The following is a 27,556-nucleotide window of genomic DNA, read 5'->3' on the forward strand; positions in this document are numbered from 1 at the left end:
TCCCCAAAGAGCAATAGTGAAAAAAATGGGTTTTCATGCTAATTTAAGTTAGGTTCATGGACTAGGATGATTAATTAATGCAACAAAAATTCCAATAGCTGCTATGGTAGGATTTGAAAACATGTTAAAAGCACAGTAGTCTGGCCTCTGGATCATTAGTCCAGCGACATAAATATTACTCCACCTTCTCCCCCATCAAAATGAATAAAGGCCATTACATAGAGTGGAAAATTTATTGAGGCAGAGGAGGGATGTGAGTTATGATTTATAGGACTACAGAAAGATTCATTTTGGGTGGCTACTGTGAGGAGATGGACTGAATGGCTTCCAGTGTCATAAATATCCTATATTTCTATTTGTGTAATCTTGCTGTGGTGCCACCAGTCACCTGGAGGACCAGCTGTCTCCTTATGGGAAGGGCCAACAAACCACAAATTGATCAGGCAGTGCCCAGGCCAGTAGATGTTTTCCCATGAATTAAGACCCCACAGACAGGAATCACACTGATCAATAAGCAGCAGGAAGACCTTGTGCACAGCAGCACCAGAGGTTGAGGTCAGGCCTAATGGAGAAAGAATACCTACCACAGTCACTAGATCGAAGAGAGACCCAAGCCACAGGTATAGTGTTTGTGTGTGTGTGCACGTGTCGTCCATGCACGCTCTCTCCCAGAACTATGTGCCAAGGGATGCATTAAATCTTGAGCAGCTGCTACCATGGCACAGTGGAGAAAGACCACCATCCAAGATCTTTCTATTGAAGTCAAATAGGGGTCTGTTCAGTTATTGGACTCTCCCAATGTGTTAAATATATGGAAATATAGTATAATCTTGCATAAGTGAAAAAATGTGCCTTATTTATTTTGTTAGGTAGAGTCAAACTCCGATGTTTGTTTGTTTCATCATATGTGACTGCACACAACAGAGCTGCTTTAGTACTATGTATGTTCAGAAAGGTATTTTTTATGAATAAAGCACATTTTGAAATCAAAATGTTTTCATATGCACATGCATGTGCACGTGCATTGGGAGGGATGTGTGCAGGAGTTGGTTCTGCAAGGAGTGGCAGGTAAAGTGGATCATGAGCATTGTTAGCAATGTCACATCACTGACCCTCCTCGATTGAGTGCCTTTCATCAAGACCCCCCAAACCTCCCCCCCCAACTAGGGATGACAACCTGGCTTCATGGTATCAGCTGCTGTGCACAGTACACCCCAAAAGGTCCACCTGAAGCTGATTTCCTCCCAGCAGGGGGCAGAATGAGGCCTTGAGTGATCACTTATTGGACAATTAAAGGGTTCGCTTGGTCATGCTCAGACCATGGGCTTCCCCTGTACGCTTGCCTCCCCTGTGAGATAAACCTGGTCTCTAGGAACTAACAATCAACTGTTAGGCCACAGTAGTGGCCTTCGCTGGAGAAAAATCACCAGGACGTAAAGAAATACATTCTGTTTGTCATTTTCTTGGAACATTTCTCTGCATCAGATGTGAAAATGTTGAAAATCAGAAAGAAAAGCTGGCAGGTTAACACTTAAGCACCATCCAATTGCATAATGGTTCTTTTTGTTTTCCAATTAGTGTAGGAAGTTACAAGGATAGATGCACTGGCCAACTGATGGCTGCACCATTCGGCAGGGGAAGAGGGGATGTCATGTAATGAAACATCCAGGAATACATTCAATTACTATTGTCAACCGTACTTCCATCATAGCGTCATATAATATAGAGCATAACCCATCAGCTCACCGAACCCTAACCAATAAAGTTCATTCAGTGTCTTAGGTTATGTCGGGCAGACACAGGAAGATGGTAAGGTTTGAGTAGGCCAACATCCCATCTTATTCAATGCCTGACTCATCCCCAAGCTCACTACCAGCCCGACAGCAGAAGATTACTACTGCCTCACAGCACCAAGGACTTGGGTTCGATTCCAGCCTCAGGTGACTGTCTGTGAGGAGTTTGCACATTCCCTGTGTCTGTGTGGGTTTTGGCTGGGTGCTCCAGTTTACTCCCATAGACCATGGATGTATAGGTTGGATGCATTGACCATGCTAAATTGCCCATTGTGTTCAGAGATGTGCGAGCTCATTGGATTAATTATGGTAATTGCAGGGTTACAGGGATAGCCTAGGGAAATGGATCTGGGTGGGATGCTGTTCAGAGGTTCAATGCAGACTTGATAGGCCAAATGACCTTGATCTACACTGTAGGGATTTTATGATTCTATTCCATCCATAGGTTTAATTCTTAGCGGTTGTCTTAAAAATAATCATGGTCAGGAGAAGGGAGTAGTTTGCCATAAACCTCTTTCATTTAGAAAACTTTGTGTAATGAGACAGAGTTAGAAAGAAGCAAGCTAAATGACTATGTATGAATAATAGATAGCTATGAATGGGGCACAAGCTATTAACACATTCAAGGGACTCTGATGTTTAACTCATCATGTTATTATAAGCAATTGCTGACAGTTGCTGCTGTGAGACACAATTATTAAATTGCTGAGGACTACACCTAAATTAACTGTGTGCTCAACTACTTAGCAACCAATGGATAGTGTTTCCATGGCTACTGTTTCAAAATGGTTGTCAAGGTTTCTCTTTAAAGAGAACCACATAAAGAGGTGACAAAGATAATTACAATAAAAAAAGCAAACTTCAAGGTCACGGTAGGAAGGATTATGTTTTTACATTAATAAAACCAATTTGTACATGGTTAGAAGTGAAAAATAAGGCTTTGAAATTCCTTTGAACCTCTCGCAAGCTGCCTAATAGCTCTGCAGCGCAGAGAGGACAGTAAAGCCAACATCCATTTTGTAACAAGTTTAGTACTGAAGGTCAAAGGTAAAAGAAGAAAATATACTGTCACAACAGTTAAATACAGTGGAACACCCTCTTATTCTCTTCCACATCAGTGTCACTTTTTTCCCTAAATTTCACAAGCGTGTTTGAATTTGGACACAGCTCTCTGTCCTTTTTAGTGAACTGACATCCACAGTGAAAGCATATCAGACCCTGCACAGTTAAAATTCTCCTCAATAGGAAGAATAAATTATCATCCCAAGTTATATTTAAACAGACAGTTCAGTTTTTATGAATTCATTACTGGCGAAAGGCCAACACAAATATTGTCCATCCACGAGCGCACTCATGTCATGGAGTTTTTGAACTATTGTAGTTAGGTTTTCTCTTTTATTCCTTGATTAGATTAGATTAGATTACTTGACTTAGTGTGGAAATAGGCCCTTCGGCCCAACAAGTCCACACCAACCCGCCGAAGCGCAACCCACCCAGACCCATTCCCCTACATTTACCCTTTCACCCAACACTCCAGGCAATTTAGCATAGCCAATTCACCTAACCGGCACATTTTTTTTGGATTGTGGGAGGAAACCAGAGCACCCGGACAAAACCCATGCAGACACTGGGAGAATGTCCAAACTCCACACAGAGAGTCCCCTGAGGCGGTAATTGAACCCGGGTCTCTGGTGCTGTGAGGCAACAGTGCTAACCACTGTGCTACTGTGCCACCCACAAATGGTATGTGGATGTCTCTGGCTGGGCCAGTATTTATTCCCTACCTCCAGTTGTTCTTGAGAAATGGTGGTGAGTCACCTTCTCTAACCGCTGCAGACTATCTGGTTGAGATAGACACACAATGCCATAAGAGAGGGAGTTCCAGGATTTTAACACTGTAACACTTAAAATAAAACAGCAGTATCTATCTAATTCAGGATGGTAAGTGGCTTGAAAGGGAACATGTAGATGGTGGTGTTCTCATCCAACTGCTGTCCTTGTCCTTTGAGATGGTAGTGATCTTGAATTTGGAAGGTACTGTCAAATGAGCCTTGGTGAATACCTGCAGTGCATCTTGTAGATTGTGCATGCTGCTGTGACTGAACATCAGTGGTGGATGAAGTGAATGTTTGTGGATGTGGTGCTAATCAAGTGAGTTGCCTTATCTTGGGTTTTACCAAAAGCTGCACTGAGCCAGCCAGGAATATTCCATCACACTCCTGACTTGCATATATTGGACCAGCTCTGGGGAAGTGAGTTACTCACTGCAGGATTCCTACCCTCTGACATTTTCTTGTGACCTGTATTTCTTGTGACCACGATAATTCGCGAGTCCAAATCAGGTTCTGACCAATTGTAAACTCCATGCTGTTGATAGTAGAGCAGGTAGCAGTGTAGTGGTAATGTTTCTGAACTTGTTTTCCAGAACCATAGGTTAATATTCTGGTGACATGACTTTGAATCCAATAATGGCAGATTATGAAAATTTAAATTCAATAAAATCTTTAAAAACAAGTGAACCTAATCGCAACCATATAGCCACTATCAATGTCATAAAAATCCATCTGATCCACTAAAGGTTCTTTAGGGAAAGAAATCTACTGTCCTTACCTAGTCAAGCCTACATGTGACTCCAGACACACAGCATTGTAGCTGACTCTTAACTACCCCTGTGGGCAATTAGGAATTTGCAATAAAAGCTGACCTAGCCAGCAAAATATGGACAAATAAAAAAATACCTCAGTGATAATGTACATATTTCCCTGATTTCCATTAACTCTAGTCTTGCTTGAACTCCTTGATGCCACACTCAGTCAGATGCAGCCCCAATATCAAGGGAAATCACTCTTATATCACTTGTTAACTTCATTTCATTTATCCATATCCAGATCAAAGCTGGAAAGAGATTAGCAGTGGTTCAGAGAATCTAAACTGAACATCAGTTAATTGGTCATTGCTAAGTAAATTGCTACTTGATAACACTATTGATGACACCTTCCATCAATTTACTGATGATTGTGGGTAGACGAATGGGGCAGTAATTGATGTTCTGCATCTTGGAGTTAATGGCTCAATTTCAAAGTTTGCAGATGACACACAAAACTTTGAAAGATTATGAAATGTAAGGAGCACATTGTGGAACTCCAAAAGGTCAAGGTGGTGCAGTGGTCAGATAGGTAATGGATGAGATTCAAAGCAGAGAAGTGGGAGATGATGTACTTTGGTAGGAGAACATTGAAAGATAATCTAAAATAGGTGATGTAATTCTAAAAGGGGTTGCAGGATCAGGGTGACTTGGGATTTTCTATGCACAGATCATTGAAGGTTCAGGGCAAGTGGAGAGAGCAGTTAATAAAGCACACAGTGTCCTCAACTTTATCCACAGGGACATCGAGTACAAAAACAAGGTGATATTGAACTTGTACAAGACACTGGTGAGATCACTGATAGAGTATTACATACACTTGTGGGGACCACATTATAGGAAAGATTTGCATTCATTTTACAGTGTGCAGAGATGATTCACAAGAATGATTTCAAGGGTGAGGAACTTCAGTTATGAGGATAGATTGAAGAAGTTAGGACTGTTATTCTTGGAGAGGAAGGCTGAGAGGAGATTTGACAGTGGTTTTCAAAATCGTGATCAGTTTGGATAAACAAAAGCTGTTCCCATTCATAAAAGGAACAGTAATAAGGGCATTGATATAAAATTATCTGCAGAAAAAGCAAGGGTGATGTGAGAAAAAAAATTTTTGCACACAGTGGCTGGTTAGAGTACAGAATGCTCTGCTTGCCAGTGCGGTGGAGGCTGGTTCAACAGAGGTATTCAGGAGAGTATTGGATGATTAGTTAGATAGCGATAGTGTAGGAAAAAGCAAGAGATTGGCACTAGGTAATGATGCTCATTTGAAGACCCAGTGCTGGCACAATGGGCCAAATAGCCTTCTTCTATACCAAAACCATTCTGTGAAGTTCTGCATGCAAATAGTGAGGACTCAGATGCATTCAGAGAGTATACGAGAGATAATTTGCAATATCTTAATTATACAAAGCCTTAAGCTAGGCTAGTGAGTAGGCTTTCAATCGTAAGAAATAATTTTAAAAAGACACAGCACATATATTAGTGTTTACACACACACATGCAAAGCTTTTTACCTTACACTCATCAGGACTGTAATGCAGGGAAACTAATTTAGAAAGGATGTACGAATGTGTATAATATGGGAAGAGGGTGCTGATTCGTTGTGCTATTCTTGGCATGGGGTGCAACAGGTTTTCATGGTCATAGCAAACTGATTAAATTCAAATCAGGCAAGTTGACTCTGATTTGTCAGGGCGTTGCCATGGGGATTCAACAGGGACTGGCTGTCTCCACAGCCCTTTCCTGTGTGTGAAAGTGAACGTGAATATAACTTGCATGAATCAGTAGTATTTATGGCTAACAAAGCGATCTTGTTGATATAATTTTCCACCTGACTTTCTCCCAAATAGCTGCTAAATCTGGTCAGAATCAACTCAAATTGAACGAAATGTCAAGGAGTTTTAGTTTGCTTACAAATCATGTTCATGACCTTTTAAACTTGCTGCTTGAGCCCTTCATCTAATCCAATTCCTGTCAGTAAAACTGGCCACTTCCCTGTGAATAAATAAAAATATCTTCCAATCGCACTTACTTGGGGGAGCAGGGAATAATTCCATTGCATATGGTGGGACTGAGTATTGATGGGGATTTCTTTTACCTCAGAGAATATATATGGGACAAGATTGACACACTTTTAGCCCTGCTTTAAGTTTTTAGCCAACAGAATTTAATTGTATTCAGGCAAGGCATTCATCCCATTCTGGCCCTGTTTCATAGAGTTTTGAGGCTTTTTGCTCTCATACTAACAACGCCACCAGTAAGAGTGGCCCCTACCACGACTGTAGGAGACCCCGAGGACAAAGAGTTGTCAGGAATACTCCAAAACCCCCAATAGGTTCCTCAACCAGGACAGGCCAAACCTGCTCAGTGGCGTGGGGCTGGGCATTTTGGATAGAGTGATGGGGGAAATGTCCTTAGGGATAGAAAGCTATGAGGTGTGAGATTTCCGATTGGCTTCAGGGATTTGGAAACGTGACAGCTCACCACTCCGTTTCACAGCCTGTCATCTGCATCAAGGTTTGCACTTTGACCATAAACCTCTCCTGTCACTCGTTAAAACTAAGCGGCACTGGGGTGAGGCCCTTCGGAGGGATGGGATTGTCCACTTTAGGCTCTGAGTTGGGCCACAGGTGAGTGACTAACACAATGCTAACCTTGTCACTCTTACAATTGCCCCTTTTTATAGAACCAGCCACCTACCTTCCAGCCTGTGGATAGCCTGTAAGATGCATCTCCAAGATTTTATGCACACAAGCAGAAGAGGTGGTTGGATGAATCCAGCACAAAGCAGCTGGCCAGCAGTAAATTAAATCCTGATCCACTGCTGCAGAATTCATCCATCCCTAATAAACATTTGATAGATGGGTCGTTTTCTGGTTATTTCTCCAAAGGGTAGGAAACGATAAAAATACTTCAGACACTTTGCAGAACAATTTAAATTAATTACTCTTTAAACATTTGCAGGACAGAGAGATAGGTACTGCTTAACTTCTGTTTCTCAGTTTAAAGGGGAATCATTTCACTCAGCTTTATTGATTGTCCACCTTGCACACTGCAACTCTATGGCTCTTTTCCACTCTTAATTCCATCGTGTACAATTATGCTCAAGTTCACACGAATTTATAGCAGATTTTAAATTTGGATTTGTATATTTGCTTGCACAGAAACTTGGCTGCAATTTCAGGACTGCCAGAAGGGCGCAGTGTCGAGAGCATTCTGGGCATAATTTGCTGATTGCAATGAACAGAAAGGTTCAAAAGTCATGTTTATACCATGTCTCCATTCCAGTAATCTTATGAAGACTGCTGGACTCCTTCCAATACTGTGGTGTTACATTCTCTCACAAGCACCTGCATACATGGATTCTAACGCCCTTTATCACACAAAATATGTTCCAAATTAAATATGTAGATAAGCTGCAAGGTCATTGCTATTCAGAACTGCTTAATCATTTGCAATGCTTGCAGGAGTAATACTAACTTGCGCTCACTATGACTTTCATTGTGATATCTGTTACATTTCTAGGCACTGCAAAGTATTTATCTTGTGAATGAACTGACATGTTCATCAGTTTCAGTCATCATGGACTCTGTCCTTTATGAGTGAATTTAGCATTGGTGTGAAGATGTAATGTACAAAACTTTAGCTGCAGTCCTTGAATTGCTCTGTCTTAATTCTAATTTTCTCAGTGAGTTACAAGTAGACTTGGTCACTGCAATGCTCATAAACTCACTTCAAGCTCCATCTCTGTTTTCGTGACTGTAGCTTCAAACTATGAAAAATAATTTTCCATGATCTCCTAAAAGGGAGTGATGAAATGGTATTTTATTGTAAGGCATGATGTACCCTCAAACTATCTAAATTAATGTTACATGCAGCATTGCAAGATCAAGATAGAATAGAATCAGCTAATGCAGCTGAATTCTCCTGTTTTATTATTCAAACGCTAATTGTCATAGAGGACTGAAAGAAGTGTTTGCTTTGACTATTTGTCTACCATAACAAATGCATAATTTCTGCTTTAGCACCTCATGAGTATTGTCAGGAAGAAAACTACAACTCCGTGGTGTGGACAAAGACACCAGCTGGAGAGTCTGCAGTGGTCAGTTGCCCACCGAGTGCTGCAGGTAAATATTTCTGGCAGGGAGTGGACCTTTCCTTCCTTTAAAGGGATATATCATATCTCCATTTAATGTTTAGAAGGTTTGAATAAACATGATGTTGAAATTGTGTTTGGGAGGGAATATCAGTAACTACTAGATACTTTTTAATACATGTCTCCTCTACACCATAATATATGGAAGAGAGGTTGGGCAGTGAAATCATAAAATCAGTGTATATTTTCCAAACCTTCTGCATAGTTGCCTGGTGCTGTTTTTGATTTGTGGTAGGTCACGTTGTCTTAGAGAGGCAGAAGACATTATTAGCACATTTCAATCAGGCTCTCTCAATGCAATTTGGAAACTGATTTAAAATGAATGATTTTGATTTTATTATCACCAGTATTTTACAGCAAGAATACAATAAAATACAGGGAGAAGTTTTCATTTGTCACCATGGTATGGCGCCATTTTCAATAATTTAAGAAGGTAAAAACAAAGATATAGTTTGAAGAATGCCTCATAACTGAGTTTCTTAGGGATTAAGAAACACAGCAGAAAATAAGTGCTGGCTTCTGAAGTTAATGCTTCCTTCGAGCACTCCTCATGGAGCATTCCTCCCACACATTTGAAGACGGATTTCTTATTTTCTCTTGCACGCTAGCCTCACTACTGTAATTGGTGACTACCTCATGCTGCTGCTATCTACCAACCAACCTTAATCATTATTCTGTCACTCTGGGCTGTTGGAAACCATTCCCAAGTATCTATGGAAATGCACTGGTTTTCCCATCTGATGATTAGCCTGTCAATCTGGACAATTTTTAGACGGGAAGCATAAGAAGAACATCACAATTAGATTCCACTATAAAATAAGGCTGGTCCTGCGTCTTCCCAGACCTCAAAACCCTAATTTACTGCATGGACTCTTGGCCTCTTCATGAGTGCCAGGCCATTATAATCATTGAGATAAAAAGTCATAATTTGTGTGGATCTATTTCCCACCTTTAACAAATGGGTCTTTGAGCATCAGATAACAATATCCATAGCTGATTAAAATATGCTGTCATTAGGAGAGGAAATTGAGTTTAACCTCAACCTCCACATAGAATATCGACAGTCATCAACTGCCACATAGAATACATGTATTGGGAGTGAATTGTTATGAATTTTCGCAATAGAATATAACGTACCTTCAATACACATGGGGACTTCATTAAAGCAGAGAACTTGAGGCAGAGTATTCTGAGACACAGCAAACATTGCTGCCTGAATCATGAGTCCTCAAGGGACTCCCAAGGTAATATTTTTTGACCAAGAAGTGATGAAGACTTAGGACAGTTGATTCTGGTTAGGAAGGGGAAGAAGAAGACCCTTAGTCAGAAGCTAAAAATCATGGAATCCTGAAAGTTAGTCACAGGCAATTACATTACAGATTGTTTTGTAAAGCAAGTCAAATCATATTTCAACAAAAAAGTCCTGCTAAGTTTTATAGTTGAATGAGATGAATTTTGTTTGAATTATTATCAACGAAGAAAGTCCTGGGACTCAGTTCACCAATTAAGTGTGTGTTATTTGACTTTATTTGACAATAATACTGATTCTCACTGCGCTTGTACAAACCTTCAATACATTCTTCCAAATTCTATCCATGCTGTTTAAATAAATGACAAATAAATGAATCAACAACTGCACTAAATTAAAGCACAGAGGGTATTTTTATGCACTTGTTAGGCATCGGCACAACAATGCCTACTATTTCACTGTGAAATGACATTGAAAAATGTAACAACCAAATATTTTGATTTTCTCAGGAATAATCCTGAGAAATTGTGTCCTAGATGATGAGGGAATCGCTTTTTGGGAGCCTCCGCGTTTTACCAAATGCATTTCCAATGACTACCAGATGTTGCAGTCAGAGGTAAGCATATCACTTGATGTATTGCTATCATTGCAGAAGGTATTCTCTGATCTAGGACTTTGCGATATCTATTACGTATAGAATTTTAATGTCACTTCTCGTTCATAATCTGTTACCCACTTTTTTTTTTCTATTCACAGTTCCACTAATTATATACAGTATTTGTAACTAATAGTAGAGATGAGGAGTCAAATGATATGGGAGAGAAAGGGAGTGTTGAGATGGAGGATCAAACATGGTCACTTTAATGATGGAGTGGACCTGATGAGCTGACTGGCCTTCTCATATTCCTGTTTTCTGTATTTCTATTTTGAACAATAACTGGATATTGTCTTCTGGCATTATTTCTCCTTTTGGTATTTAAAAAAAATATTTTTACATGAGAGACTTAGCAAATTTTACTGACACTGAACAGGGTAATGGCCAGAGTAGTTACCAATTTAAGAAGTTTGATGTTTCTTGATTGTTAATTCTTAATATCCTTCTGAATTGACTCAACAAGTCACATTGTTTTCAAAGGCAGGTCCATGAGAGATTCTGAGGGGAGCTAGGGATGAGCAGTTAATAGTGATCTGGACAATGACACCCTAATCAAGAATGAAGATCAAAATACATATAAAGACCTGAGGTTCTGCCAGGATTATCCATTACCATGAATCAGCAATTGTAAATTTAATTGCCCGTCTCAATAAAATACAACAATTTAAATCGATTTAATTTGAGAATTTTTCTATCGCACTTTAATGGGTACATTTTGTTATGTGATGTCAGTGAATTTGAAATCAAAGCTGTCATACCTGTTGGGACCATCATGATGTCTTTGCCTTCCAGCAGACTTCCAATGAAGCACTTTGAGCATTCCTTCACCTTTTGATTAGGCACTGTACTGCCTTCCAGACTCAATACTGGGTTCAACAATCTTAGATTGTGACTGCTTTCTTCAGGTGGACGTTGCTGATTATGATTTTGTTTCTGCAATTTACAAATTCTTCAGATAAACATGTTGTTTCTTTATGCCCCTTTACACCCAGATTTTGCCTTGTCCCATCATCTCTCTTGTTATTTAATCACACCAGACTTTTATCAAGGGTCTTCCCTTTTGTGTCTTCCTCCCTTTGAGATTTCTCTTCTTTTATGCTTGCTTAAAATCTAATACAAATCTAACCTTTGTTAAGCTCTTTAATCCCATTGATCAGAAATGTTAACTCAATTTCTTTCTCCACAGTAGCTGCCTGTCCTGCTATGAATGACTTATGTGGATATTTTCAGATAGCCAGCATCTATAATGATTTTCTTTTGTTAAAGTCGAATTGTGTTCAACTAACTTTGTGATTTCCTTGAACAGAGAAGTTTAATGAGAGTTGTATGCTTGATGTGTACATTTGATTTAAAAAATTGATGAAAGTGTGAACGAACAGAAACCTATGGGATTGAATAGGCAGTGGTTGCATGGGTACAAAATTGGTTAAGGGACAGAAAGCAGAGATTGGTGATTAATAGTTGATTGCTTTTCAGGCTGATGGGAAGTATACAATATTGCTGTTAGTACCTTGGCTTTTTTGACAAATATTAATGTTTTGTGCTTGGGTAAACAGGAAGTCATTTCCAAGTTCTGAGATGATGCTGATCTAGAAAAGATGGCTAACAACAAGGTGGAGAGTAACAGGTTCAGGAGGATATGGAGGAATAGATTTTTGCAATGTCAGTCTGACTTCAGAGACCTCTGAAAATGCTGAACTAGAGTCTCCATTTCCAGCAAATCTCATTTAGCATGGGAAAGGGGACAGGGTGTGAATCATATAGATTGGAAACATAAATTTTGCTGAATTCAGACTGACTATTTTCACAGCTCAGAGGTCTTTAACCCACAGTTTGGGAACCACATTTATGCTTTAAATGTAAACATTTGTGAAGATTGGGTAAACATCGTTCAAGTATCCAACGATCTTCAGCTGCTTCATCTATGACCTTCCGTCCATCATATGTTTGGAAGTGGGGATTTCACACAGAGATCACTGGAATCTATTCACCATAAATTCCGTTCTCTGTGGTACGGAGGACATGTTCACAAATGTTGTCCCACTGTCCATCTCAGTTAAACAACAGGAACTTACAGTTTACACAATACCCATAGTGAGAAGGAAACTGCACTGTACTGATGAGAAGGTGGCAATCCATTCTAATGTTAAGGGCGTGTTTTATTGAACATGCAGAGAAAATTACTCTTTTCAGGGTTTTTTTAAGGAAGGGAGAGAGATAGTAAAGTAAAGTAATTTTGAGAGAAAATGACAGCTGCTGAATTACAATTAGAGACACTTGCATTTGCAAAGTATTTGAATGACAATTAAAATTGAAAGTGCTTTCATGTTCCTCTATATACTTTTTGTCCTCTTTTGAATAAAGTGAGTGGTTAGATCACAGCCAACAAACAGTGTAAAGTTTGTGAGGTATTTAATTAGTGCATTTAGTCTTTAATACATCTATTCATCTCCAAAATATAACTCAAAGCAACGTCAAGTATACATCCCAGATAGATTGTATTTTTAAAATATATTCTCCTGTGAGATATGGGCATTGTTAATGAGGTCTGCATTTGCTACCATTGCTAATTGCATTTGAAATCAATGGCTAGCTAGACTTTTCTAGGGGGTAGTTAAGATGAAATCACATTACTCTGTGTCTGGAGTCAAACATAGACCAGACCAGCTGTGACAAGGTTCCATTCCCTAAAGGACATTAATGAACCAAATAGGTTTTATGACAAACAGTGATAGTTTCATAAACAATATTACTGTGACTAGCTTTCAATTCCAGATTTTATCAATTAAATTTAATGCATGGTGGACTTTGACTGATAAGCCCAGTGCATCCATCTGTGCCTCTGGATTGCAGGTCCACTGACATTATTGCTATGCCAATATCGCTGTTGTAAACACAATTTCCCTTTTCATAACATGATAAGGTAGTCTTTTGTTGTGTATGGGTCTGAAGAGTTGATTGGGTGCATGCAGTAATCACCAGCCACGTTGTTGATTCCACAAGGACTTGGTCAGAATAAAAAAGGAGTTTGTAGGAGACAAACTGAGACTTGTGTACTTCTGTAGTAATTTGGGTCATATTCATGTTATTTACATAGCAAGATTCATCAAATTAGACCAGAAGGGCAAATATTCTAATTAAATAATCCACACTGAGAGGACAGGAGATCAACCAAAATCTTCAAGAGCATGAAGTGACGAGTTTACCTTGTTCAGCACAGATCTTTAAGCAGAATGAGAACCATGTTCCACTGACATCCATTAAAAATATAGTGCAAACAACTCCATGGAAGACACAACTATAAAGACATAGATAATGTGCAAAGATTCAAGATACTTCAAAAAAAAATCAGCAGAATATTTGCCCTTCTGGTCTATGGCAGCAATAAAGAGTGGCACACCACTCCAAAGTTCTCTGCAAATAAATGCAAGAAGTTACAGACTCTCTAAATCAACAGAGAAAATAGCTCCAACTATCAAGAAGACAGTCCAAGTGAAGTATCTTCTACCCAATAAACTGTCATTCTTCCAAATCTGACGAGAAAATGATAGGTGAGGATAGTGAAACCTCAAAATCATCTGAATTTGTAAAGTCAATACTTAGAATTGACAAATGAAAATATATTAATACAAACATACACACACGTACACACACACAATATACACATGCATGCAATGTAATAATTACAGGACAAAAGAACTGAGTGGGGGAATGTTATCTGTTGGTCTGGTTGGGTTGCACTATCCACTCTTATGCTTTTGCAGGGATTAGGTCAGAATAAAGAAGGAACTGGTAGAAGATAGACCTTGGTCTTATATGCTCCCTACAAATCCTGTAGTAGTTTAGGATCCTATTCATGTACCCTGTACATAGTTGCAGTCAACATCCTATTGTTTGCTTAGCAAATCGATCTAGCTAGAGCAGAAAGGCTGAATGGGTGTTAGATGACTTCAGGTTTGAAGATGCCCACACAGCATGGTTGTTTTTCAAGAAATGGGAAAAGATCAATTTGAGGGAAATGGCATTATGTGATCAAATACTTTCAAAAATAAGCATTAGCTTTAATTTTGATTCCACTATTTACTGCCCTTGTGATCAAGTCATTGTATGGGATTGAGAAAAATATTATAGATGCTGGAACTTTGAAATAAGAGCAAAAGTGCTGCAAATGCTCACCACATCTGGCAGCATTATTAACGAGAAAAATAGAATGGTAACATTTCATACTGCTGCTGGATATGAGCATTATAACCTATTACTTTCACGAAGAACATAACAAAAATGTACATTGTGTATGAAACTCAATTTATGCTTTTAAGATTTGCGCATCCTCATATAAAGTTATACATTGCACAAAACGTATTGTTAACCTGCAGACAAGAGAACACCTGTCGAAGGCTCAGCGGGGATTAACAGGGGAAGGAGTGTCAGAAATCATAAGAAAGCTGGCAGACACTTCGGAAGGAGGGACCAGCTACAGTGGAGACGTTCTAGCCTTAATTGACATCTTGAAGAACATGACAGAAATCTTCCGTAGAACCTATTACACTCCTGTCTCTGGAGATATCCAGGTTAGTAGATGTGATGGTTGGTTGATGGAAAAGATATAGAAGAAATTTTCCCTGCACAGTTCCAGTTTCAAACCAATTGAATTTGCAATCCACCTTTGTGTCTTCATGATTTAAATATGCTTTGAAAAGCAAATCATCATGGGAAAATGGTTACAGTCGTACTTCGGGCAAAATTACAGAGCTGAGCCAGGGGCAGATTCCCACTCACTTTAACTGTTTTAGCCAATGGAGATCTTTAAATTGAGAATTGAAACTCCAGTCCTCTCACTTACTGTTGTATCTAATATGTGTAAAACTGTTTTCAAGCAATATTGCTTAGTTTGAGAGTTTAGACCTCATTCTAAATGGATACAGGCCGGTAAAAGAACTTCTCTATTTGAACTTAGTGACATTCAATTGACTATTTCATTCAGACAAATCTGTGGGGAGGTTTCAGAATGAAGCAGAAATGCTGTGTTGATGCTTTAGGGACAACATTTGAAGCTGTGCTTGAGACACATTATTGATGCACAATTGAAGAAATGTTTTACAATTTTAAGTTGGCACTTGAATATTGGTGTTTCACTCATAATTTTCCCTTCGTGGAACAGACAAATATTTTCAGAAAATATGTATTTTTCTTCAGCAATTTACTTTCTAATTAATGACTTCTATACTCCTCCTTACCTTCCCAATTTATTTTGCAGAATTTTGTTCAGATTGTGAGCAATTTGCTCTCAGAAGAAAATAGGCCAAGATGGGCAGAAGCTCAGCTGGTAAGAATTGAGTACAGAATGGAGAATTTTAAATCAAAACACTATGTTAAAACAATTATTTTCTTTTCAATGCTTTCATTGAAGATCAATTCTCTGCTGCCCTTTAGAGTAGAAGCCATTGTATGATCAGGTTGTTTGAGTTACAGTGACAGATCTAATGTTCAAAAAGACAAATTGATTTTTTTTGACATAATAGTAACACAGACATCATGACGAGAATAAATCAAATATCTGATAAATTATTTTGGAGTCTACAATAATTGACTTTTTCCTAACCAGCATCATTTCAAATTCACCATTTGAAAACTGGTTAGAGATGGAGAAAAATCCATAGCCTATGCAATGCAGAAGAGAGTGTGTCTCCTAAGTACCTCACTCTTGGAGAGATTCTGAAGGTTCATTCGTATTGATGGCATGCCCATTTAATACATCAAACATAATTAATTGTAGATAGCATATTTTGAGATGTTCTAAGAGATGGATTGAGATGATATTAATTTCATGATTGTTCTTACTTTTCTGTCTTTTGCTCTTATGTTCATCTGTTCCTTCCTTCAAATCCATTATTTAGCAAAGCAAACATTTGCAATTTTTCTACAAAGGATCAATTCAGGAAATGTTCCTTTGAAGTTTTATAAAAATAGGAAATAGTTTATAAAATGAAGTGAGGCATATTGGGCAAAACACAGATAAGTAATCTGAATGTGGAAATGATTTTCCTTAAGCCTTCAACTTTGACGACAGAGTCTTCCACAGAGATAGGTTTGGAACTGGAATCAAGTACAATGAAGGACTTATGCCTGAAAAGTTGATTCCCCTGCTCCACGGATGCTGCCTGACCTGCTGTGCTTTTCTAGCGCCACACTTTTTGACTCTGACTCTCCAGTATCTGGGGTCCTCACTTTGTCCTATCAGGAAGTCTTGACAAGGAAGACATAAGGAAGGCATTACTACCTCTTGAAAGGTTTTGAGGGAGGCAGAATCTGACTGGTATTGACTACTTGTCTTGCAGTAGCCTGTTCAGATCAGTTAAGCCTCAGCTTGGGGCCAAATTGGTGACGAGATGAGATCTTTTCAATGATCAATTCACATCCTCTCCTTCGCATTGTGGACAAAGCATGACAGGTAACTGGAGGTGATCTCCCAACAACAGGCCAAACAACAATGGGAAATATTGTTATTTGAATTTCTTCTGATTTGCAAAACCAGGAATATCAGAGAGTCCCAGATGCAGCTTTAAGCCATTCAGTGGAGGTTACCTTCTTCATATTGTTGGCCTGTAAATTTTAGAAGCCTTCAGGATCCATCTTCAGATCTCCTCATGGCCATGTATCTAAAATAACAGTGTTTGATTCTTTTGGTGTGGCCCACAGTTTCAGGTGTTCTGATTGATCCTGCACAGGACTTGGACACCATAAGGATCACTCTAGCCTTCAATCATCATGTAAGGGAGGAAGATTCTGCTCAATGGGAGAGTAACACTGAAACAACAAATCTGTTCATATAAAAGAAAGATTTGGTCATCCAGTATGGCTGTCCACCTAAAATATTTTAAATAAACAGCTCTACTCTGACCACAGTTAACTTTGATGGAATATGGAACAGATTTGGGAGGCATTTCCATACTACTACACCTGCAGGATATACAGAGTCTGAGGAACTCTGGGAACTAGAATTTCAGGAAAGGTACTTTAAGGAGATGCTGACGATAATGCTTACTCTGAAACACAAAGTGAATTTAAATTTGGTTCACTGAAAAGGACTGCTTTGAATTTTAAATTTGTTTCACTAGTTTCAAAGAGTAAGCACCGACAAACAATGCTTTAATCTGTTATTGTGGGAACAAAGTGGTTAAAGTACAGAGTATTGCACTTCGTTGGGGAAAGAGTGCCAAAGGAAGAAATTGTTAACAATTGTCATATATCTGAATATATCCTGCTAAAGATTCTGCTGCTATGGTTACTATCATGGATGAGGTGGCTCAAAGTGGTAATGAGATTTTCAACTGTATATGTTCTGTAATCACCATTAAGAGTGTTGCTTGGTAACGAATCAAAAAAGAGTGGAGACTAACAGAGACAGCTTCATCAAAAGGAATTGCTAACAAAAGTGATTAGGTTGGAAGGGCCACAGTGGCCATTTTATTTCAGGAATGCTAAATGATGTTGAACATTTCAGATTAATGCTGAGTTATTTCTGTCTGCTCACAAGATGTGAATGGTACTTACTGAATAATTTCATTCCTAAACTCATTCAAATTATTTCTGCTTTACAACTATTTCAGTTATTTTAATCTTCTAATTTACTGCTGTTCTTTCTTGGATATGTAACCCTTACTTTTGAACTTACACAATCTCAGAAAGCTCCTGAATTCCAGGCGACAATGTTCACAATCTCGGTCCTATTTTGCCAGACTTCCATGTGTGTACAGAAATATTTGACACTGATCTCCCTGGGCTAGGTATGGAAATGTTGGCTTTGACTCTTGGTGTGTGTGTGTGTGTGTGTGTGTGTGTGTGTTGCATTATGGTTTAGAATTGTCCATTGTCTCAGTTCACTCATGAAGAATGGCTATTTGGATAAAATACTGAAGAACTGATGCCTTTGGAACTGTATTCCAGTATGAATGTAGCCTTTGGGGAGGGGGTTTGGGTGGTGATGAGGTCAGGCAGTGAAATGGGTGAACAAAAGCTAGCCTTTAGAAATCCAAAAGGAAGTGATATAGTGAGAGGAAAATTTAATCCATTCCATTTCATTAATCAACATCAAAAAGTAATGATTGTGTCTCAAATCTCATTCTTCAAAGAGGAACACAAGCACATTGTAAATCTACAAACCTATGAGCAAAATGATTGAATAGGTCATTGACTGTACCGTACAGCAAGCTTTGGAAAGGCATAACTTGCTCACTGATCCTCAGTTTGGGTTGCCCCAGGACCACTCAGTTCCTGGCTTCATTGCCATTTTGATCCAAACATGGAAAAAATGACTCAACACTTGATATGAGATGAGAGTGACTGCACTTCATTTTCAAGCATCTTTTAACCAAACGTGGCACCAACGAATCCTGGCAAAACTGAAATCAATAGGAATTGAGGGAAAGGGTCTTCGCAGTCATGCCTCCGTTAAAGAAAGATGATTGATTATGATTATTGGCAATCAGTCAGCTCAGGTCTAGGATATCTTTGCAGGAGTTCCTGATGATAGCTAATTTTCAAGATGGCGGCATTGACAAGGTAGGCAGCATTCGGGCTCTGGATCCCGTCGGCTCCAGATTGGTTAATTCCTCCCTAATTTCTTTACTATATTTTCCTTTTTTATCTTTTCCTTCATCTTCTTCCTGTTGGTGACATTGGAGAAGGTAACATCACAGTGTTGGGCAGCTGGAGTGGGACACTTGGCAAGACGGCGATGATCCAGTACTTGTTCCTCCCTTCTCTTGAATTAGTTCATCTTAACCAGGGCAGGAGAAAGAATGCCACAACTTCCCACAGAAAGAAGGAAGATCAAATAACATTCCACTTTGTATCGCGTATTTGTGTAGAATAAGACAGGCATGGTGACTTCCATACTAAATTTGACTGAAAACTTGATGGAACTACAGGTAATCTGGTGATATGATAATATGATGGAACAACACAATGAATAAGGCAAGAGAAACAACATGGTAGAGGAGGAGAAATGTTCACAGCATTGTTAAACTGATCATTGTTATGGGCATCTGGAGGTCAGAGTTTCCATTCTCCACTTCCAAAATGGACACCTGGTTGTCACTTAATTCAGCATCTATTTAAATGCTGTTACCTCTTGAAATATTATGTTGTGAGTATGTGACTATAATTCATATGATGCTTCATTTCATCTTACAGACTGGGCCAAATGCAAAGGAAGTGATGCAAACTGTTGAGAATTTTATTGATGTTATTGGCTTTCGACTGAGTGACTTCAGGGATTCCTATCTTGTGACAGAAAATCTAGGTGTGCTAAGATTTATTTTTACTTCTAAAATATGTTCGTTGAAATTGATATTAATTTTCCACTTCATTCCATTGCTCTCTACCACTGCCTCTCACTGCTCTAATAAAGATAGTCCCACATGGGTTGCACTGAGTATTTAGGACTGATGCAGACTTACAATGAGTCACATTGCTTTCTATCCATCTTTACATTGGTTCATGACCTGTGTTCTTTGATTGTAGATAGTTAATTTCCTTTGATTAATCTTTCACATAACCCAACAGTTAAACTACTAAAAGCCCCAGAAATTAGAAAGAACAACAAAATTGCATTTATAACACCACTCACAATCTCAGAACAACCCTCCCACCCCCACCGCTCTTCCCTCTGTTCCCCCCCCCCCCCCCCACCTCCATTCTCCCAAGAACCCTTGAAAGCTGCTGCAGCCAATTTAATTTTCTATGGTGTAGTTATACTAGCCCTATAGAGAAACTTGACAGCCAACCTGCATCCAAGAAGGTGCCACAAACAGAACTGAATGGTCATATTTTTTTTAAAAATTTGATTGACAAATGAATGTTTGTCAGGACTTGAGGAAATTTCCAGTCTCCAGCAACTTGTTTGTAAGGTATCAATTGATTTATATGCCATCATAGATAGATGTTGCTTCTGTTTAATGTCCCATCTGAAAAATAGCACCTCCAATACTGAGCATGCTCAGTGTTGCAAATGAATTCCAACCTATCCCAGAGAGTCCAGATGAAGACACTGGTCCATAAGACCATAAGACCATAAGACATAGGAGTGGAAGTAAGGCCATTCGGCCCATCGAGTCCACTCCGCCATTCAATCATGGCTGATGCGCATTTCAGCTCCACTTGCCAGCGTTCTCCCCGTAGCCCTTAATTCCTCTAGACAACAAGAACCTATCAATCTCGGCCTTGAAGACATTTAGCGTCCCGGCTTCCACTGCACTCCGTGGCAATGAATTCCACAGGCCCACCACTCTCTGGCTGAAGAAATGTCTCCGCATTTCCGTTCTGAAATGACCCCCTCTAATTCTAAGGCTGTGTCCACGGGTCCTAGTCTCCTCGCCTAACAGAAACAACTTTCTAGCATGGGTCTTCCCCTGCAGATGTAACTGGGGTGGCAACGTGGAAGCAGCAGGATATCTATCCTCCTGCTTCATTAAATGACATTCCTCCAACACCACTGCAATTCACCACAAGGAAGGGCATTAAATTCCACCTTCTGAGTGGGGATTAAACTCATGATCTTGTGACTCAATAAAGAAGTGCGACCAGTAAACCAACGTTTACACCCACATATAATCTGTGCTTTGGTTCTGCTAGGTGAATGCACTATGTACCATCTATAACGCAGAGACACATTAATCAAACCAACCAGACTGTGCCACTGTCTGTGATCCATTTGATCCTCCTTCCAACTGACTCATTTAAATCTTTCATTATGACCCTCTACTTCCTTCTCCTCTGTATGTTTGTTTAGCATTCCCCTAAATGTATCAATACAATATTGAAACTTTAACCATGTCCCACGGTAATGAGTTCCACGCTGTTATCGTTCTGTGAATACTTTCTGCATTTCCTATTAGATTCCTTGCTTAGTAGCTTCCAGCTGTATTCCTCCCAGCAACTATCACAAGTGTTTTGGATTTAGGTTAAGTTGACTTTAATGAAATGAGACAGAGACTGTCCCACAGTAAACTGGGAAATTCTGCTAAAAACAATCAAAAGAACAGTGGAGAAGGTTCAAAGAAATGTTTAACACAATACAAAATCAGTTTATACCCCAAGAGGGAAAAGCTACACTTCACAGAAAGAAAATAGCTATGGGCAATTAATGAGATAAGGGACAGCATTAAAACTGAAAAAGGAACTTGCAAAAATGCAAAACAAAAACAGCACACATCCTGTTTAATGGGCATGATACAAATACAAATAAAGGACCATGGACAGCTTTAAAGAACTACTAAAAGAGATTAAGAAAAGAAGCTTTCCAGGGACATTAAAATCAATAAAAGGATATGTTATACCTATATAATGGGACAATGGTGGTCATGAGCAGCATTGACGCAAGAAATGATGATATTGTCAATGATTATCAGGAAGTGGTAGGCCTGTTAAATAATTAATTTGCCTCAGTATTTACAGTAGAAAAGGAGGATAGCTTGTTGGATGTCCCGAGGAAATTAATAGTAAATGGGGAACAGGGAATGAGTAAAATTAAGATAGGTAGAACATTGGTAATGAGGAAATTAATGGAATTAAAGAGCGACAAATCTCCAGGATCTGATGTTTTCCACCTAAGGGTGGTAAAGGAAGTAGTGGAGCACATTATAGACACCCTAACTGTAATCTTTCTGAGTTCTCTGGATACAAGAGTCACCCTTCTGGATTGGAAAAATGTACATGTCACTCTTGTTTTTCAGAGGGCAAAGGAGTAAAACCAGGAAATTATAGGCCAGTTAGTTGAACATGTGTGGTGGGGAACTTACTGGAGTCTATAGTTAAAGATCGGGTAACCGAATTCTTCACCCTTTTATTTAATCAAAGGAGATCTAGCATTGATTCATGACAGGTAAGTAATGCCTGACAAATCGCATTGAATTTATTGAAGAGGTGACTAAGATAGTGATAGGGGATGTCAATGGATTTGTTCATATGGACTTCCAGAGGCATTTGATGAAGTTCCACATGATAGACTGTTAACTAAGATAGAAACCCACAGATTTGATGGCAAATTACTGGCATGGCTGGGAAATTGGTTGAGTGGTAGGCGCCAAAATGTTCAGGTAATGAATAGGTACTCAAGTTGGCAGGATGTGTTCAGTGGTGTCTCATATGGATCTGTGTCAGCACCTTAATTATCTACATTATTTATGAAGACTTGGATAATCTTATAGAAATTCATATATCCAGATTTGCTGAAGGCACAAAGATTGTTGCCAATGTAGACGGCATAGATGATACAGTAAAAGCACAAAGGGATATGATAGACTGAATAATGGGCAAAACTGTGGCAGATTGAGTTCAATGTCAGCAAGGGTGAGCCTATTTACTTTGAACCAATACAGCATAGATCAAGGTATTTTCTAGATGGTGTGAAGTTAATACAGTGGACTTTCAAAGATACTTGGGTTCCAGGTGCTTATCTCTTTAAAATGTCACAAGCAGCTGCAGAAACAAATCAAGAAAGCTAATAGAATGCCGGCCTTCATACCTGGAGGACTGGAGTACAATGATGAAGTTATGCTGTAGTTATACAAAATCCTGGTTAGACTCCACTTGGAATACTGTGAGCAGGTCTGGACACCACACCTTAGGAAGGATATATTGACCTTGGGAGAAGTACAATGTAGATTTATAAGAATGATACCTGGACTTCAGGTGTTAAATTATGAGGATAGATTATACAAATTAAAACGGTTTTCTCTAAAATTTCAAAGTTAAGGGGTGATCCAGTGGAAGTCTTCAAGATATTATCAGGAAAATACAAGGTAGGTAAAGATAAACTATTTCACTGTTTGGGGATTGTAGAGTTAGGGGTCATAGTCTGAGAACCAGGGCCAAACCGTTCAGCAGAGATCTTGGGAAGCACTTCTACAGACTAAAGTTATAGATGATTAGAACTTTCTTCCACAAATGGCAGAGAATGTTGGATCAGTTGTTAATTTTAAATCTGAGATAGATAAACTTTTATTAAGTAAGAGTATTAAGAAATATGGCCACAGTCCATGATCTCTCTGAATGGTGAAACAGGCTTGAGGGGCTGAATGGCCTAATCCTTTGTTCCTAAGAGAACCTGCATTATTTCAGAAGTTTAAAAACTTTGATTTAGTCATTCCTTAATCCTTTGACAAGAGAAAAACAACCAAGTCTGTCTATATTTCCTGACATATGTATCCATGGACTTCTGGTATTATCCTTGCAAATCTTCACTGCACCCCCTCCAGGACCTTTCCATCCGTTTCATATTGTGTTGAGTTTAGTGTGATATTAAATCAGTATCCAGAGTCCCTTGATGTTCTGTGTTATTAGCTTCTCTGATGTAGGTCAGTGTCAGGTATTCCACATTAAGCGGAAACATAATTGCTATGAATACATTCTGCTTATCGAGAACACATAAGGTGGTGTGCCATAGGAATTGTATGTCTACAGTCAAAATTCACTTTCTTATGGTGCCACAGGCTGATATTAAACAATTGAAAACCATAGTTACTCAATAGGAACAGACATGGGCCAGAATTATATAAAGGTGTGAGCTGCCTGGTTTATGGCCAGATTTGTGGCAGAGAAAAAATATCCAAATATCTCAATAGATCTTGTACTTAGCCAAACACACCTGAGGATCCAGGCAAAGTCTTGTACAGCTGTAACATAACTTCCTTGAACTTATAATCTGTGCCACACCTAATGAAGACAATTACATCTGCCACTGATCTACACATCTGATCAACCTGTCTATATTTCCTGTAACCTAACATTTTTTTCTCATTTTCAACCATTGGTCCAATCTTTGAGTAAATGGCAAACTTACTTGTCATCTTCCCCATATTCTAACTCTAGCGTTTCTGTATATTATGAACAATAAGGGACCCAACACTGACTCAGTGGCATGCCACTGAATGTCAGTCTTTAGTTTCATAAGTTTCCTTTAAGCACTACCTTCTATTTCTTCCTAAGCCAATTTTGGACTTATCTTTCCACATTACCCTGGATCCAATTTACTATTATCATCTTTTTCAGCCTCCAGTGTAGCACCTTGTACAACATTTTGTTGGAATCCTTATAATAATATCAACTGCACTACCTTCATCAACACTCCTGATAATCTCCTTAAAATTCAATGAAATTTGTTCAGCATGACCTAATTCTAATAAAGCTGTGTTGGCTATTCCTGATGAAGCCTTACCTCTCCAAGTGGAGATGAATTCTCTCCTTCAGAATTTTCTTTAACCGTTTCCTGACTACTGATGTACTCACTGGCTATAATTCCCTGGTTGTCAATCTTGATAACAGAAAGCACATTAACTGTCCTCCCAGTTCTCTGGCACCTCCCAAGTGACCAGAGAGGAATTAAAATTTGGGTCAGAGCTCCTGTATTTCCTCCCTCACCTCCCAGAGTGGCTTGGAATACAAATCATCCAGATCTAGGGATTTGTTGATCTTTAAGCCTGCCAAAGCTTCCAATATCTCACCGCTACGCAAACCAATCTGCTCAAGAACCTCAAGTTCCCTCTTCTCAAATTCTGCACTTTCATTCTCCTTTTTCGAGTGAACTTAAGTGCAGTTGTAGAACTAGACTGGCAGATATCGGAGAAGGAGGCTATTCAGCCCATTGAGTCTGCACTGTTAATCAATGACAGCTGTAGACTAGTATGTTAGGTAACTGTTACCAGAGGGAATGATCTTCCAAATACAATGACTACTTGTATTATACAGCACCTTCAGCATCAACATATAAAAAAAATCTGTGTTGTTTCGTAGGAGTGCTGCTAAATCAAGCAGTTGGTCACTTAAGGAGATATAGAGGCAGATGTCTAAAAGCTTACTGGAAGAAGTTAGTTTTAAATAATTGCCTTAAAGAGAAAAGAGAAAAAAAGGCTAGGAAATATGGGGAGAGAATACCAATTTTTAGGACACAAGCTTAGAATCATAGAATCAGAGAGGTGTACATCACAGAAACAGACGCTTCGGTCCAATTCATCCATGCCGACCAGATATCCTAGATTAAACTAGTCCCATTTTCCAGTTGAAACCATTTCTGCCTTTGATAAATCTATTGGAAATTAGGGTGCTGATGCAGCTCGAATTGGTGGAATACAATTAACCTAAAAATTCTCAGGACTAGAAGAAGTTACAGATACAGAGATGAGTAAGGCAATAAATGCATAAACTTCAATGGAATGAAGATGTGAATAATGTCAATATGAATTTGCTCTGAATTCTCTGAACATCAACATGAAATCTCCATTCTGCAATCTTAGGTAGTAGATACCTATGCAGGAAATGAATCCCTTTAGTTATTAGACTGCTGTGCTCTTTCAGCACCACTAAAAAATGAACTGCTGTGCACTTCCAGCACCACTAAAAAATGAACTGCTGTGCTCTTCCAGTACCAATAAAAAACCACCTCCAAACAGACCCCACCACCAGGGATATATTTCCCTCCCCACCCCTTTCCGCCTTCCGCAAAGACCGTTCCCTCCGCGACTACCTGGTCAGGTCCACGCCCCCAAACAACCCACCCTCCAATCCTGGCACTTTCCTCTGCCACCGCAGGAACTGTAAAACCTGCGCCCACACCTCCTTCCTCACCTCTATCCAAGGCCCTAAAGAAGCCTTCCATATCCATCATAGTTTTACTTGCACATCCACTAATATCATTTATTGTATCCGTTGCTCCCGATGCAGTCTCCTCTACATTGGGGAGACTGGGCGCCTCCTAGCAGAGCGCTTTCGGGAACATCTCTGGAACACCCGCACCAATCAACCACACCGCCCCGTGGCCCAACATTTCAACTCCCCCTCCCACTCTGCCGAGGACATGGAGGTCCTGGGCCTCCTTCACCACTGCTCCCTCACCACCAGACGCCTGGAGGAAGAACACCTCATTTTCCGCCTCGGAACACTTCAACCCCAGGGCATCAATGTGGACTTCAACAGTTTCCTCATTTCCCCTTCCCCCACCTCACCCTCGTTCTAAACTTTCAGCTCAGTAACTGTCCCCATGGCTTGTCCGGACTTGTCCTACCTGCCTATCTCCTTTTCCACCTATCCACTCCACCCTCTCCTCCCTGACCTATCACCTTCATCCACTCCCCCACTCATCCATTGTACTCTATGCTACTTTCTCCCCACCCCCACCCTCCTCTAGTTTATCTCTCCATGCTTCAGGCTCACTGCCTTTATTCCTGATGAAGGGCTTTTGCCCGAAACGTCGATTTCGAAGCTCCTTGGATGCTGCCTGAACTGCTGTGCTCTTCCAGCACCACTAATCCAGAATCCTTTTAGTTATTCCATAACTTGCTGAAGCTACGAATCAAATGGGATTCAAATTATTTAATTGAGAAACACAATAGGGTACATTTTGTACAGAACTTAGAGTCATAATACCTTAATCGGAAATATCTCTGTACTTAATTTCCATATTTTTAGCCATTTTACAGTTGTGTCATTATTTATGTAGATTCATGTTTTTCCCGATTTTTTTATTAAATAATGCAGTGCTCATTACCTGAAAATGCATTATGTTGAATAATTCAATGTGTTTGTATCATCTGGCTTTAGTTATGAAAATTAAGTGTTTGGAGTGCTATAATTTTTAAGGGTTTGACATAATAAATTGAAGCTATCTGGAGAATGCAGCTCTGAAAGGAAAGGCCATATTTTCTAGCAATATCTCAATAAGCATGTGCACAAAATGTACACTTGCATTAATTGAGTCCTGTAAAGCATTTTTTGCTCAAAGGGATTTTTTTTATTAATTTCTGTCTCTTTGTTAATGTTAAACACCATCGTTTTCAGCCGACGCACCTCGATGTAGTTTTACCTCTTTGAATTAATTGAAAATAATCAGAAAGAACTTAGATGTTTTTGTTTGTTTCAAACCGAATATTTATTACTTTCTTAACAGGTAGATTTTATCCCTAATTCTTAGTAGAATGCCATATAAAACAAGTACGATTCAATATGTAAGGATTCAACATGAAATGTATGTTTTGCCCACTCATTCTAACTCAGAGACTTGTTTAAG

The 27,556-nt window shown here is 39.3% G+C and overlaps 1 protein-coding gene across 13 annotated transcripts in view; it reads left to right on the forward strand.

Moving 5' to 3' along the window:
* Positions 1-27,556, forward strand: part of adgrb1a (adhesion G protein-coupled receptor B1a) — a 563,161-nt gene that overhangs the window by 249,338 nt on the left and 286,267 nt on the right. For all 13 annotated transcript variants that reach the window (XM_072569963.1, XM_072569962.1, XM_072569956.1 and 10 more), the window contains 5 exons: positions 8,460-8,561; positions 10,349-10,455; positions 14,871-15,065; positions 15,752-15,820; positions 19,690-19,798. In XM_072569963.1, the coding sequence (XP_072426064.1) occupies positions 8,460-8,561; positions 10,349-10,455; positions 14,871-15,065; positions 15,752-15,820; positions 19,690-19,798 (582 nt within the window). The remainder of the gene's footprint in view (positions 1-8,459; positions 8,562-10,348; positions 10,456-14,870; positions 15,066-15,751; positions 15,821-19,689; positions 19,799-27,556) is intronic.

The sequence above is a fragment of the Chiloscyllium punctatum genome, chromosome 5 (genome assembly GCF_047496795.1).
Source record: "Chiloscyllium punctatum isolate Juve2018m chromosome 5, sChiPun1.3, whole genome shotgun sequence".
Classification (NCBI taxonomy): domain Eukaryota; kingdom Metazoa; phylum Chordata; class Chondrichthyes; order Orectolobiformes; family Hemiscylliidae; genus Chiloscyllium; species Chiloscyllium punctatum.